A 13,157-nucleotide genomic window follows, 5' to 3' on the forward strand; every position below is an offset into this window, starting at 1 on the left:
TATGGGCATTGGTACACAATTGGTATTGTGTGTTAATAAATCACTGCATTATTACATTCTGGCATCATATTAGAGGGCTTCTTGTCCATTGTCAGAGGAAAATTTTAAATGGAAGCTTTGAAAACAAGGTTCTAATAAAGAAAACGCAACAATTCTGTAAGTAAGATCTTTAAGTGCAAGGTAATATCATTTTGACTCGATGTTTAGAGTCATTCCCTCATTTTAGAAGAGCTAAATTGATTTTTAAAAGATTTATAAATCTGTTCGTAAGGATCTGTGATTTAACTGGTGTTAGAAGTATTCCTTCTGATTTGATGACCAAAATATATTAAGGCATATCTGAAATAGAAAATAACTTTCATATTTTGAGTAGCCACAGTAATCCAGGATAGGATTCAATTTTCGATCTGACACTTGCTTTTTCCTGTGCAGACTGTTATTAAAATACTGAACACTCACTAAAAACAACAAAAATATACCATTGGAATAATACCCCAGATTTTTCATATATTGGGATCTTTTCTGCTTACAAAAATATTTTAATCATGAGTTGTGGAAGTCAGTTTGTAAAAACTCTTAAGAAAATTGGATATCCAAAAGCTGACGAGCTTAATGGAGAAGATTTTGACTGGCTGTTTGAGTCCGCGGAAGACAGATCATTTCTGGAGTGGTTTTGTGGAAATGTAAATGAGCAGCATGTGATATCTGAAAAAGAACTGCAGGATTTTAATAATCTTCTTGAATCGGGTAAGCCCATTCTAGAAGGCGATGCACTGGATGAAGTTCTTAAAAACTGTAAATCTGTGTATTCAAAGAGCAGTAGTCAGGGAGAGGAGGAACGTAAGAGATTAGAGGACGAATTGCAAGCTCTTCAGAAGATGAAAAATCTTAGCATTCATCGGTGTGAAAAGCTTCAGATGATGTCTTCCAAAAACAGCCAGCTGTCACAGGCATTAAAAGATGACGAGAAGGAAGCACTTAAAGCTGTGAAAGAAGGCCTGGGAGCGCTTACTGCAGCAAATAAAAAGCTTCACAGTGAACTACTGTCTCTTGTTGATGAAGCTAAGAAACTGGCTTCTTTCTTGACTGCCTCAGAATCAGAACAAGATCCACATCCAGTGTTTTTTTCCCAGCTTTCTTTGGACAAGTATTTGGCTCAGGAGGAACAAAGGACTGTAGCAATTGCCTCATACGCAAAAAAACATTTTTCTCAAGGTATGTCTGAGTTAGCTGAAAGTTCACATGATGAAAACTTTCTGCTTGGGGATAAAAGCAAACAATTGGCTTGTGATGAAGCTAATGAGGTTTGTGAAGAAAGTCGTGAGTTGGTTCGCCTGCAAACAGCATATATTTGTGCCCAACATCAGCTAATTCAAATGAAAGCTGAAGAAGAGAGTTTGAAGTCAGCTATAGAGTGTGCAGAGAAAATGCTTCATTCCTTAAAGACCAAGGTAAGCTGTGAAAGATAATATAAGAAAGTGGAGTTTTAAACAGAGGCAGGCATGTTAAATTGGATCTGCCATGTTAAAAAGAATTGCTGAGGTATTATTTTCACTAATATTCATATAGTGAAGTTGTACTTTTGTGAACGTGACCAAATTTTTCAAAACTTGCCTTGCGAAATACCTCCATGTTCTATGTTTTGAATTAAAGTTGCTCTACCATATTTACTAGTTTCGATCTTGTATAAATATTACTTTAAGCAATAGAACTTAAACTGTAGATGTACTAATAGTTTTGAAATTCCAAATTTCAGATTATAACGGGCTCTTAGTTGTTTGTGCAACAAAATACTTAAAATTTTGGGGGTATTGGAGAGCTAGTATAGTAAAGATATTCTTGTTTATTTTGCATAGCATAAGTTTGAAAAGTTCTACTTCACTGACTCCTTTGAAATTCAAGTATTTGCAATATTTTGGCATTACACTGCTGCATTTTACATATCAGATAGGTAGTGAAAGTGCTAAAGATCTCTCTGAACAAGCGCGTGGCAGGCCAATAACGATTAGTGGAATTTAAGAATGTGAGGAGCCCTAATAAAGGGAGGAAAACTGACTTATGCCTTACAGGTAACTTAGGGTCATTGCCTGTCTCACGGGTGGCATCATGTCAGTTGGTTTGTTTTCAGTTATAGATGACTGGCTTATAGGGCCTGACTGATTAAACTAATTGGAAAAAGATTCGCAAAGCAGAGTTGAGTCCATTCAGCTGAATATAAATAGGTATGTTTATGTTTGAGATTTTAGTGAGATGTATTTGAGACCTGTGCACTAAGCAAAATGTAGGTATTGTTTTTTTCCACAATAAGCTATTTTCCAGCGCTGCAATAGAAGGGAATTCATATTTATTGAAATACTTTTATCTGATACCTGACTTTAAATCACCATCTGCCTTATGATATGTCATACAGGTCTGTAAAACTGCTTGTGGAATTTACATTTAAATCTGTATCTTGTCAGTGACTTTTTACACGACGTAAGTGCATAATGCTTCACTCAACTGAAGAAAGATATGCTAGGGATAGACGAGCAAAAATTTTAGGGAGCCATGAAGAAATTGATATAAATTTTGCTTTATGCAGGGAATTGAAAAAGAAAACCTCAACGTCAAAATATCTAGTTTAAATGATGAAATTTCAACACTTAAAAAGCAAATAGCTAAGATAAACAACGAAGATCTGCCTGCCCTTTTGAAAGAGAATGCTCGACTATGGATTGCACCAGTGGTGAAAGGTGTTTTTGATCGTCGGATTGCTCAGCAGGACTACTATGCTGCAAGACAAGATGAAATATACCACCATGTGATAAATCAGCAAGCATCATTTGAACTTATTGAGCTAGCTTATGAAATTGAACTGAGGAAACATAAAGACCTCCATTGTCAATTTGAAAATTTGATAGAGTATTTGAAGCAGAGCAGTAATGAGTTGGAACAGAGACTGCAAATGATGTCTGAGCTAGATCAACCTGCAAAGCCAAGGATCGCCATTGATCCAAAGGATGATTTCTCTCGTAGGTAAGTGTTATGGTCACTATTGAACTTCAATGTACTTTGAACTAATACTGAGTGATAAAACCTTAGGTAATCTAAGGTTAAGTTGCTAGATTGCTTTGTTCTTAGTTCCTGAGAAGTTCTACCTACAGCAAAAATTTGAAAGTCCCCAGATGTGAAGGATTGGAGACATGAGATTTGCCTCTTGGGTAAACTTCAAAAAGTTCTGTTCAGTTTCAACTGAAGAAAAGCTGTTCAAGTTTTCAACTTGTTGATGTTGCTGAAGCTTTCTTAAGCAATATCCAGAATAAAATGAATGTGCAAAGCCAGTCCTTTTTTATGTGCTGATCTAGGACCTCTTGTGAGTTATTTTATAGGTGTAAATAAATGTAGAAAGCTGCTAATGCAGTGATTTTCCAGATTGCCTATGTGGCTTCATCAGTGTAGCTTGTTAAATCCCTAGTATTGTTGAGGAGAGGATCAAATCCTGAAACACAAGAAATGTGTGTAGCCTGTTGTTACTGCTCCTTGATTTGCTATCTGGCTACTGAGTCCTGTCACCCTTGGTTTTTTGCATGTTTGTTGTTTTATTTTGTGTATTCTCCTTTCTTGTTTTTAGCAACCGATTAAGTCTCCTGGTAGCTCAGGTGAATGTAGGGTAGTAGGAATTGATGGTGTCTTGCTGTTGCTTCAAAACTGAGCCGTGAGGTGTGTTGTATAATCACAGGTGTTCTAATGTCAGACTTTCCACCCTTCTTTAAAAAGGTATTTTAAGTATCTTTACTAACTTACATGAAATGATAGTGGGATATAGTCTTGAGCAGGGACAGCCAGGATTAGGTAGCATAATTTTTGTTACCCTTGTGCCTATGAGGTGTCGACATTATTTTTGTTCAGACTTACCAAATCTCCTAAGTCATCGAATCAGAATGCTATCTGACTGCCTTTTAAAGGCTGGACTTCCTGTTCAGGATTATGAAGAGAAGCTAAAAAAAATTTATAAGCCCTAAAGAGTCTGTGAACAGAAGACACTTGCAAGAAACTCAGTTGCTTTTGAAATCTAACTCCTGCTCTTATTAAAGCCAAACTGATTGTTCACTGGGATCCAATTCATGATGATTTTAATATGCAGATTTGGTAGGAACAACAGAAAAGTTTCAAGTAATCATTTTAGACTCTTCCTCTTGTGGTTAAGAATACAGTTTGGTACAGCAAGTATTGCTGTCTTTTGTGTGACTCATAATTTCTTGGAGAATTTCATAGCAGTCTCTCCAAAGATAGAAAATGGGAATTAGTCCAATAAACTTGAAAATGTCGTAGACATTTCTCTTATTTTTCATTGGCCATTGAAGTCTGTTGCTTTTCAGCACTTAAGAAAATTAAGTCCTGTTTTGCTGCCTTTGAAATATAGAGAAATGGATTGTGAAAGCACACTTTGTCAACCAGCTTTGCCACTCGGTGTGCGTTATGAACTTATTTTTGAAATTCCATTTTTTGTTACCTTAATATTGAAGTACTTTAGGCTCGCAATTCTTTATGCACTAGATAAAGCATTTTAATAATAGTACTTGAGCAATTCTGTCCTTTACTAGTCCTAAGTTTGAAATCCCAGTGAGCGTGAAAAAACTTCTGCCTGACTAATTAAATAACGCCTAGAATACTTAGGAGACATAGTGCTTATGTGTCTAACTTTGTTTGTTGCAGACTATACCAGCTTCTGGAAGGTGAAAATAAGAAAAAAGAATTGTTTAGGACATATGAAGGCCTTCAGCAGATGGCTCAAAAATTAGAGGAGGATTGTGTTACGGTACAAGATCAGCTAGCAGTGTCTTCTCAAGAACAGTCTCTGTTTTTATTCAAGCTAAACAGTGATATAGATGCCCTCTGTGATGCTGTGTATTGTGGAGGAAATAAAGTATTACTTAGTAGCCAGGTAAGTCCTTATGCAGTAGCTTCTAAAATTACTATGTTCATGCATATGCTTTACTAAGATGAATATAGCCTGAAGATTGTCGACACACAAACTGATTACAGCCTTTTTTTACAATAATGAGAGTGATGGGCTTAGTATCACAGAATGGTAGAGGTTGGAAGGGACCTCTAGAGATCATCTAGTCCAACCCCCCTGCTGAAGGATGGACACTGAGAGTTCATGGCTCAGGGTTGCATTCAGGTGGGTTTGGAAGATCTCCACTCTTAGCGCACTGTAAATGTAGTATTTTAATATATATAAAAGCAGGTAACTTTTTGATTCTGAGAAAATAGCTCCATCTATTTTTTTAATCCTTTAAAAGCAAATACAACCATGTATTACCAGCATGTTTATGGAAGTATGCTTTATGACTAATACCATAGAAAATTAATTTCTTTCTATTTCAGAAGGTACTTCCTGCCCCCATTACCTGTAGTAGCTGATATAATTTGGATTTGTGTCTTAAAGTCTGGCCTTGAGTGGCTCCTTGTGGACAAAATAAATGTATCAGAATTTGGAAGTGGAATATCCCACTACAGAACTCCTAGGTGTTCGTTTAGAACATTTTATAGGTTGCCCAGAGAGGTTGTGGAATCTCCTTCTCTGGAGATCTTCAAAACCCGCTTGGATGCCACCCTGTGCCACGTGCTCTAGGTGACCCTGTGTGTGACTCTGCATGTGCAGAGGGGTTGGACTAGATGATCTCTAGAGGTCCCTTCCAACCTTAATGATTCTGTGATTCTATCCTTTAAAAAAGGATAGGGATTTTATAAGCAACTTGTTACGGTTTCCAAATAAATGTTAAATAATTCTAAAGTGGATTGAGAGAAGACTTCTGTTATGCCTTAACGGTTGCTTCCTTAGTTCAATACATAAAAATATATTAAAAAATACCATTTGTAAACCGAATTTGCAATACACTGAACACTTTTTACTGAAAAATGAAATTTTGTGTTTAGGACAATACCTATTTAGGTGTCATAGTTATTAAATCCATCAAATAATACTGCTTTAAAAACAACAACAAAAAAACCTCTTAATGATATCTCTTTCTGTTGAGATATCTGTACCTCTTCTGTTTCTTGGGAAAAGTAGTTTATTTCCTTTAATTGGGAGATGACTAGTCTACCTGCTGTGAATTAATTTAAAAATAATAGGAAAATTCTGCCTGCTTATTAGAGGTTTCATTTTTTTGTTGTTTTTTTTATTCCTTTACGACTTGACTGAAAATATTTGAATAAAAATGTCGTTCAACCATCTCTATTGGGTAGATGGTCAGATTCTCGTGGTCTTAACTCTATGTTACTAGACAAGTAAATGAAACTAAATTCTTAACCTGGTGCAAATATATAGAACTGCACCTCAAAGCTGCACAAAGAGAATGGAATCCTTTATATCTTGTATTTCCGTTGTTTCTGATTATTTTTATTAAAATGATTTATCAGAAGTGGCTCCCAAAAACAAAAAGCTTTTCCATATATAAAGAATGTTAAAGTAATAAACTTTGTATTTTTTTTTTTTTTAGGAACTTACTGATCAGTTTCATGAAATAGAAGTTCATTTAAATGAATTAAATAAGCTCACAATTGATCTTCTTGATGATATAAAGAGAAAGAGAACTGCTCTAGAATCTAATAAGCTGCTTCAGATGGAAAGAAACTTGTATGTGTATTATATCAAAGATGAGGACCGCTTGAAAAAGATGGTTGAGGAGCTTGAGCAACAATCTAAGGCTAAAAGGTTCTAGAAGATCAGAGTTTCACTATGAGTGGAGTGCTTGATACTTAAACTTATATGTACTCTTAAAATATGAAAAATGTTAATTCTGTTTTAAAGTTTATGGAAAAAAATCTTATCAGAGATAGTGTCTGTCTGTTATTTCAACATATAGTTAGCTGCCACAATTAGCAAGTTCGGATTATATAATGTTTTATAAGTTTTGGCATCTGCTTGTTGAGTTTTTATTTCAATTTTATAATTTTTTTAGGTATGAGAATTACCTGGGTTCTTAATGAATTGCATAATGGACTGCTCTTCTGTTAAGCTGTGTGTTGATTTCCATTATGCATAGCATAGTATGAAACAAGGTTGCATGTCCTTGGGATATTTCTTTGTGCATGCTAAGAACCTTTTCTCTTATATTGCCTTATTCAACTTACAGTCTATCTTCTCTTTAGAAACCTGTCCATATTTATACCAGACTCTTCAACGAAAAAGCATTTCAAATTTCTTTTTTGGACTTAGGGCCTGAGCATTTTCGGTTAGAGCAACTTTGGAACTTGCTGCATAATTCATAATAATGTGCTTTTAAGCTTCAAATTGTTAGTACTTTTTGGAGTTCTGCTTTCACTGCTTTGACTGCTTATTAAATTCTTGTATCCTAATATAGTGATGTAATTAAATGTTATGTGTGTAAGTGTGATACTTTCAGTCATTTTTATATTGATGGGTCAGCTTTGTTTTTTTTCTTTCAAATGTCGCACAACAATCATGACAGAACATCAATATTAGCTTTATCTTCAGTAACACTAACTTTCTATTTTGATTGCAGACTTCTACCTGTTACATAGCTTATTTAAAATTACTGCATTTCTCTAACTTACTGGTTGGATTTTGTGCCATTTAATCCTATACATCATGTTTATTATTAAAAGTTAAACACTTCAAGATCGGTGTTTTCACTACTTAGGGCAAATCTGTGTGTTGGTTTGATGTGTATTCTGATGCTTGTTGTCTGTTTTGTTTAGTCTGCTAGTTCTGCTAGTGATTTTTTTTTTGTGTGTGTGTGTGTTCCCTAATTTGATGCTTCCCATCTTGGAATATGCAAGGAGGATTTTTCTTCTGGGCAGGACAGAAATATTGCCGTTCTTTTTTATAAAAGAGTTAGGAGAAGGTGGGCAGGGGAGAGAATTATACTTTTGTAATGTCAAGGAGCAAAAAGCCATTCTCTCCCCTTTTCCCCTCTTCCTTGCATGCTTACTGTCAAACTATCTTGCACCTTAGAGTGCAGTGTTTTGTCCAGCAAAATTATATATTTTCACTATTTCCTTGAATAGTTTCCATGAAAGATCTTGGTTCTTCATGACTGCATGTCATGCATCATCAGAATACTTTCTCCTCAAGGGTTATGGTCACTTGTGTAGTGTGTGTGCATATATAGTACAACTGCTAGGATCCTCCCTCTCTCATTTTGTTTGGAGTTCTTAAAGTGGTATGCTTTTGGTTTGCTAGGCTTTGGAGTTTTCCCCTATCTGGGACTGGTTGCAGCTAGTAACATACTAGGCACTAACAAGAATTTTGAGATTCTTCTCAAGTCTTCAATGCCTAATCAGCTTGTAAATTAGGACTGTTATGAAGCCCCATGAGACAGATATTACATATATAGGTTCAAAGAGAAGTGTTTGAGATGGACATAAGCTAAACGATACGAATGCAGCCATATAGGTAGACCTGTTTGAATTCATATAAAAGTGTCTGTGAATACTCAAACTTTCAATCTGTGGTCCTGACTTAAGAAAAATACTTAAAACAGAAAGAAATACTGTCTGTTTGATGCTTGAACTTGATAGTGTATCTGTGCCCTGGAGTTAGGGAGAGAAACTCAGAGCAGCAAGTGAAGAACTACTGCTCTGTATAGAAGTAGTTTACTGAACTGTTGCTAGACCAATTTCCTTGTTTACAACTTGAACCCTCTAAGAGCTTGTAAAATGTTATGTGCTTATCTTGTGTTCGTGGTAAGTCTTATAGGTTGCTTTGATCTGCCTCTAAGGTCAGTGATCTGTATGGCTATCTTTAATTCTCCTAAATGTCTTGGTGTTCTATGGATGTATTACAGAATATGACTACAGGTCAACTAGAAAAGCATTGAATATTAAAGGATAAAATTCAGGACAGTAATAAGCACAGTGAAAACTTAGAGATTTGAATATTATTCTTTAGCAAATAAGCTTTGGTATAAAATAACATATAGAGATATATTTCTCAATTGACAAATGAACTATAGTGACTCTTAATATTTTGAATGGTGTTTGATTATATCAATGACAAGAATTTAAGGAATAGAGGTCTCTTTGTAATTAGTAAATTGCTTTCTAAAGAAAAAGACTTGGTATGTGATAGTAACCCTTTTTTTGTTTTATCTATTTTTTTGCAGTTATTTCCTTAAGTAGTGTTGTATTGTTTTATATTCTGGCACTGGAGCACAAACCAGTAACATAGTAAATGTATGTGTACACTAGCAATAGACTTGTTTAAAGATACTGTTTTTTTTGGGGGGGGGATTATGTTACAGATATAGTTAGCACTTTTATGTAAGAATTAATAAAACTTGTATTTTGTGGTCATAATATTTTGAATATTCATGTGTGTGTATTCTGTGTTTAGGTTTAATCATAAAAATGGAGCATTACACATCATATTTAGGATGTGAGATTTCTAAAGTGCCTTTGTCTGATATTGCTCAGAGGATTATGTCAGCTTTGCAGTCTATTCCTGTAGAAGAAGCTCAAACCAGCAGAAAAAATGACCGGAGTGAGTAAATCTTGGTCTGTTTAAGTATTTATATTTTCAGTTGGAGAAAACAAAACAATCAAAAAAACCCACCAAAAACACCATTCCAAATGTTTTGAGCTATATTTGCAGCTGAGATGTAGCAAAAGTACAAATAAAAGATTTTATGCAGAGGATAGAGCACAACAGTAAAAATACTTGGTCTCAAAAGCCTGGAAACAATCACTGTGTGTAACTTCTTTTTTTAAAAAAATGTATTATATTATAATTATTATATCCTAACGTAATGAGCCCCTCTTGCCCTCCTCAAGGTGCTCATGGTTTTCCCACCTCACTGCATATCTTGGCCTTTAAACCTCTAGTAATATTACTTCTGTTTGTATACCTTGAATGTGTATATGGTTGTGCATGGTAAATTCAAATATATCTATAACTATATTCAAATATATATAGTTCCAGGGTGCTTTAGTAGATTTTGCTGAATGCTGGTTTTAGTTGTAATGATTTAGAGAAATATTCAGGGACTTTTCTGATTAATAATGCTGTGCCAGTGCAAGGACTTAAGATATGGTAACTATCCTTAATTGCACTTTCTTACTACATAACCTTTTCTTGCTACATACAATAAAACCACGTTCCAACTGTGAATTAACTAATAAATGTGTATGTCAACTATAATCTGGACCAGATATTTGAAAATGATTAGAGAAACTGGAAATTTGCAGGAATGCCTAGAACTCATTAAATTTGTGTCTGTTTTTTAAATGCATATTCATTAGTAAAGCATAACCTAGAACTCCCTGTGAAAATATAAAGGAAGAGCTAGCAGGAGTCCCAGTGGTGGAGCAAGGTAGGGAAGGTTAGGAGGGCCTAAGCAGGTCCTTGAGCAAAGCCCAATACCTTGCTCAGAACAGAGTGGATACTAGGAGGGTCTTGGAAGGTGAAGTTTTAAATCTCGAATATATTCTCTTCTGTCAGTCTGGGCGCTCTAGAAAGAAGCTGGTAATGAAAGCTGATTTTTTTTTTTGCTTAATTTCAATAGTCTGTTTTCAGCTGTATTCTAGAATGTTTTTGGTCAACTAGATTTTTAAGTCTAGCTCCTGCATGTGTCATGTTTGCTGCAGCCTCAGTTTTGCCTAATTAAGTTCAGACTAATCTTTCAATAACAGAATTAGATTAGTGGAACCTAATGGTGTAGCAGTGAAAAAGGAGTAGTAGTTTGCTGTGTGAATCAGTGACACATATTGGACAGTATGTGTTTGTGTAAAGATGATACGTTTAGAATAAAAAAGAGGTTGTTTACAGCAAGTCAAACCTCTGTTCTGTCTTAGCTTAATTGCTTTTTACTTGTTGATTTCTCCTCCATAACTTCCCTGTTCAGTGTTCCCTGTTCTACAGCTATGAACTCCCTGCCCTGTGCTGTATTATCCGCTCTTGATCTATTAACTCTTGTCGAGCTGTAAAATTTTATGGAACATTACATGAAGGAATCCAGTATCTTTAGCCAAATGAGCTTGCTCTCTCCTAAATCCTTACTTACTGAGGAGGGAAAGAACTGTGTAAGCATTTAGTGTTGCACGTCTGGCTTTTTTCTTCTTGTTTTCTATTTACTAATCACTTATGACTGTTTCTGGCATACAGACTTATGAACAAATGTACAGCTTGAATTGCTTTTAGGAATAGCTATAGCTGACTAAAAAGAGAAAAAATGTGGCTATCTTAAAATATAAAAAGCCATCAAGTTGGTCTGTTTCCAGCAGTGTTGAACTGTATTTTATTGATAGACTCTTTAGAGTAAATTCTACTTAAGAAAAACCCACTTGTCTTTAAATGATAAATACTGTGTTCAGATAAGGAAAATGTCTGTGATGATTTAGTAGTGGATGAAATTATGGTTATCGTGGCAGTAGTGCTTGTAATAGGCCAATTCAGCCTTAAAAATGACTTCAAAGGTAAGAATGGGCTTCTACTGCCATCTGGTGATGCTTTTCATAAATTAAAAGTTGGAAGTTGCCTAGATATTTAGATACATGTTGAGTACTGTGTATTCAGAGGATAAATGAAACCCTTATTGTCTCTGTAAGCTGAAGTTGTCAGGAAAAAATACCCAGATGCAATGAAGCAATGAACGTAAACGTAAAGACATGTAAAAGTTGGTGTTGCTAACTGTCCTGTCAAGGAGAAAAACAAATCTAGAATATTTGAAGCTACAGATACAGCTATATTTTATCTCTTCTTAATAAAACATTATAGCATCTGAGATGATTGCTATTATGAATAACTGATTACACACATACACCAACATGTACTTGCCTATAATATTGTGAAGTAATAAACCTAGTGTATTGTGGAAATTAAACTAAATCATTGTGCTCAGTGTTCTTCTGTTTTCCTGCCCTGTTTTTCTACCACTTGAGGTTCTGACTCCTGCCATACCATTATGCTGTGTTCTTTTATTGCAGCCTTTACTTGCTGCTTGGGGGTACAGATAACAGAAAAGGCATCTCCTAGCCATTTCTCTGAGCATGGTGCAGAGTCCTGAGATGCTTTTGCAAAGCCTTCCCTAAACTGCTGCTTGCAGAGCTGCAGGCTGTGAATCTCGGGTAGCTCCGTGCTGTGCCCAGACGAGCAGCTGTGCTGGGCCAGGGCTTTTTCTCAGGTCTTCATTGATAGCCATCCGGTTTCTTGTTTTGTTAGTCATTATATTAGCTTGTGATTATATTAGCTCCCCACAATTTTGATATGTCTGAATTCTCCTTGTTGTTTGCTATTCTGTCCTCATGGTAACGTGTTCTTGCCAGGATAAACGAAGTGAAAAACCTATCCTCACAAGGCGCAACATGCTCAACTCTGCAAAGCATGGTGTGGCAAAGATGTATATGTAAATAAAGCATTATACAGAATGAAGTTTTGGAAAAGAAAATTCTCCTGATTCCTCCAAAACAATTAAACTGTGTGAAGTGTATATTTTTGTTTTTTTTCTCCCCCACAATAATTGTTGTGTTATGGTAATGAGTCCTCAGAACATGGTGAAAATGTTTGTCTGCTTGGTGGCAAGGTGTGCTTTGTTTTTGTTTTCTTAATGGGGAAGGGACATGTTTTTGCATATGCACATTTGAGAACTTGAAGGACCATTTTCGGCATAAATGGTGTTAGTTTGAGGAAGACAATGCCATGGAAAACTTGATGGCAAATATTTTGTTTGGTAAAAGTGTGAAGAATTTAACACTGCATGTAAACTAAATTACGTGTATTGCTGTGACCTTTACCTATATTGTAAAATGTTTTCCATTCTTTTTTTAAAGGTATAGAGAAGACAAAGAAAAATAAGCTAGGTGATAATGATGCACATCTGGAAAATGAAAAGGCAAGCTCTAAAGCATACAGTAAGGCTGAAGAAATCAATAAAACAGTTTTTATAGAATGCTTTCCCCTTGTCTAAGAGGACAGGTCACTTGAGTTGTACATGCTCATGGTGCATATAAAAACTCTGTTCATCTTTTGCGCTTGTCATCAGCATACCTGTGAGCCTTGCAATGCTGCACTTTTCCTTTTAATAGGAAGTTTGTCTCTTTTGACAGGATTGATTAGAAATACATGAGGTAACCACACTCAGACAGGTTTAAAGTTTTAAAAATGTTCTTAAACTTCTATCACTGAAAAATCCCTGGCCCTTAAAAAAATT

The 13,157-nt window shown here is 35.4% G+C and overlaps 2 protein-coding genes across 2 annotated transcripts in view; both read left to right on the forward strand.

Annotated features, from left to right (window-relative positions):
* Nucleotides 1-272: 272 nt before the first annotated feature.
* Nucleotides 273-6,807, forward strand: HAUS3 (HAUS augmin like complex subunit 3). Its single transcript, XM_010228217.2, is given in 5 exon segments — nucleotides 273-1,451; nucleotides 2,582-3,015; nucleotides 4,696-4,924; nucleotides 6,489-6,702; nucleotides 6,705-6,807. Coding segments are annotated over 5 exon segments (1,830 nt in total). The 5' UTR covers nucleotides 273-545; the 3' UTR covers nucleotides 6,752-6,807.
* Nucleotides 6,808-9,334: 2,527 nt separating this feature from the next.
* POLN (DNA polymerase nu) overlaps nucleotides 9,335-13,157 on the forward strand; it is a 76,277-nt gene continuing 72,454 nt past the window's right edge. The window contains exons 1-2 of the mRNA XM_088540064.1: nucleotides 9,335-9,493; nucleotides 12,778-12,839. Of these exons, the coding sequence (XP_088396190.1) occupies nucleotides 9,361-9,493; nucleotides 12,778-12,839 (195 nt within the window). The 5' untranslated portion in view covers nucleotides 9,335-9,360. The remainder of the gene's footprint in view (nucleotides 9,494-12,777; nucleotides 12,840-13,157) is intronic.

This window comes from Tinamus guttatus, unplaced genomic scaffold (assembly GCF_059628265.1).
Source record: "Tinamus guttatus ecotype Peru unplaced genomic scaffold, ASM5962826v1 Tinamus_guttatus_pri_ptg000052l, whole genome shotgun sequence".
In the NCBI taxonomy this organism is placed as follows: Eukaryota; Metazoa; Chordata; class Aves; order Tinamiformes; family Tinamidae; genus Tinamus; species Tinamus guttatus.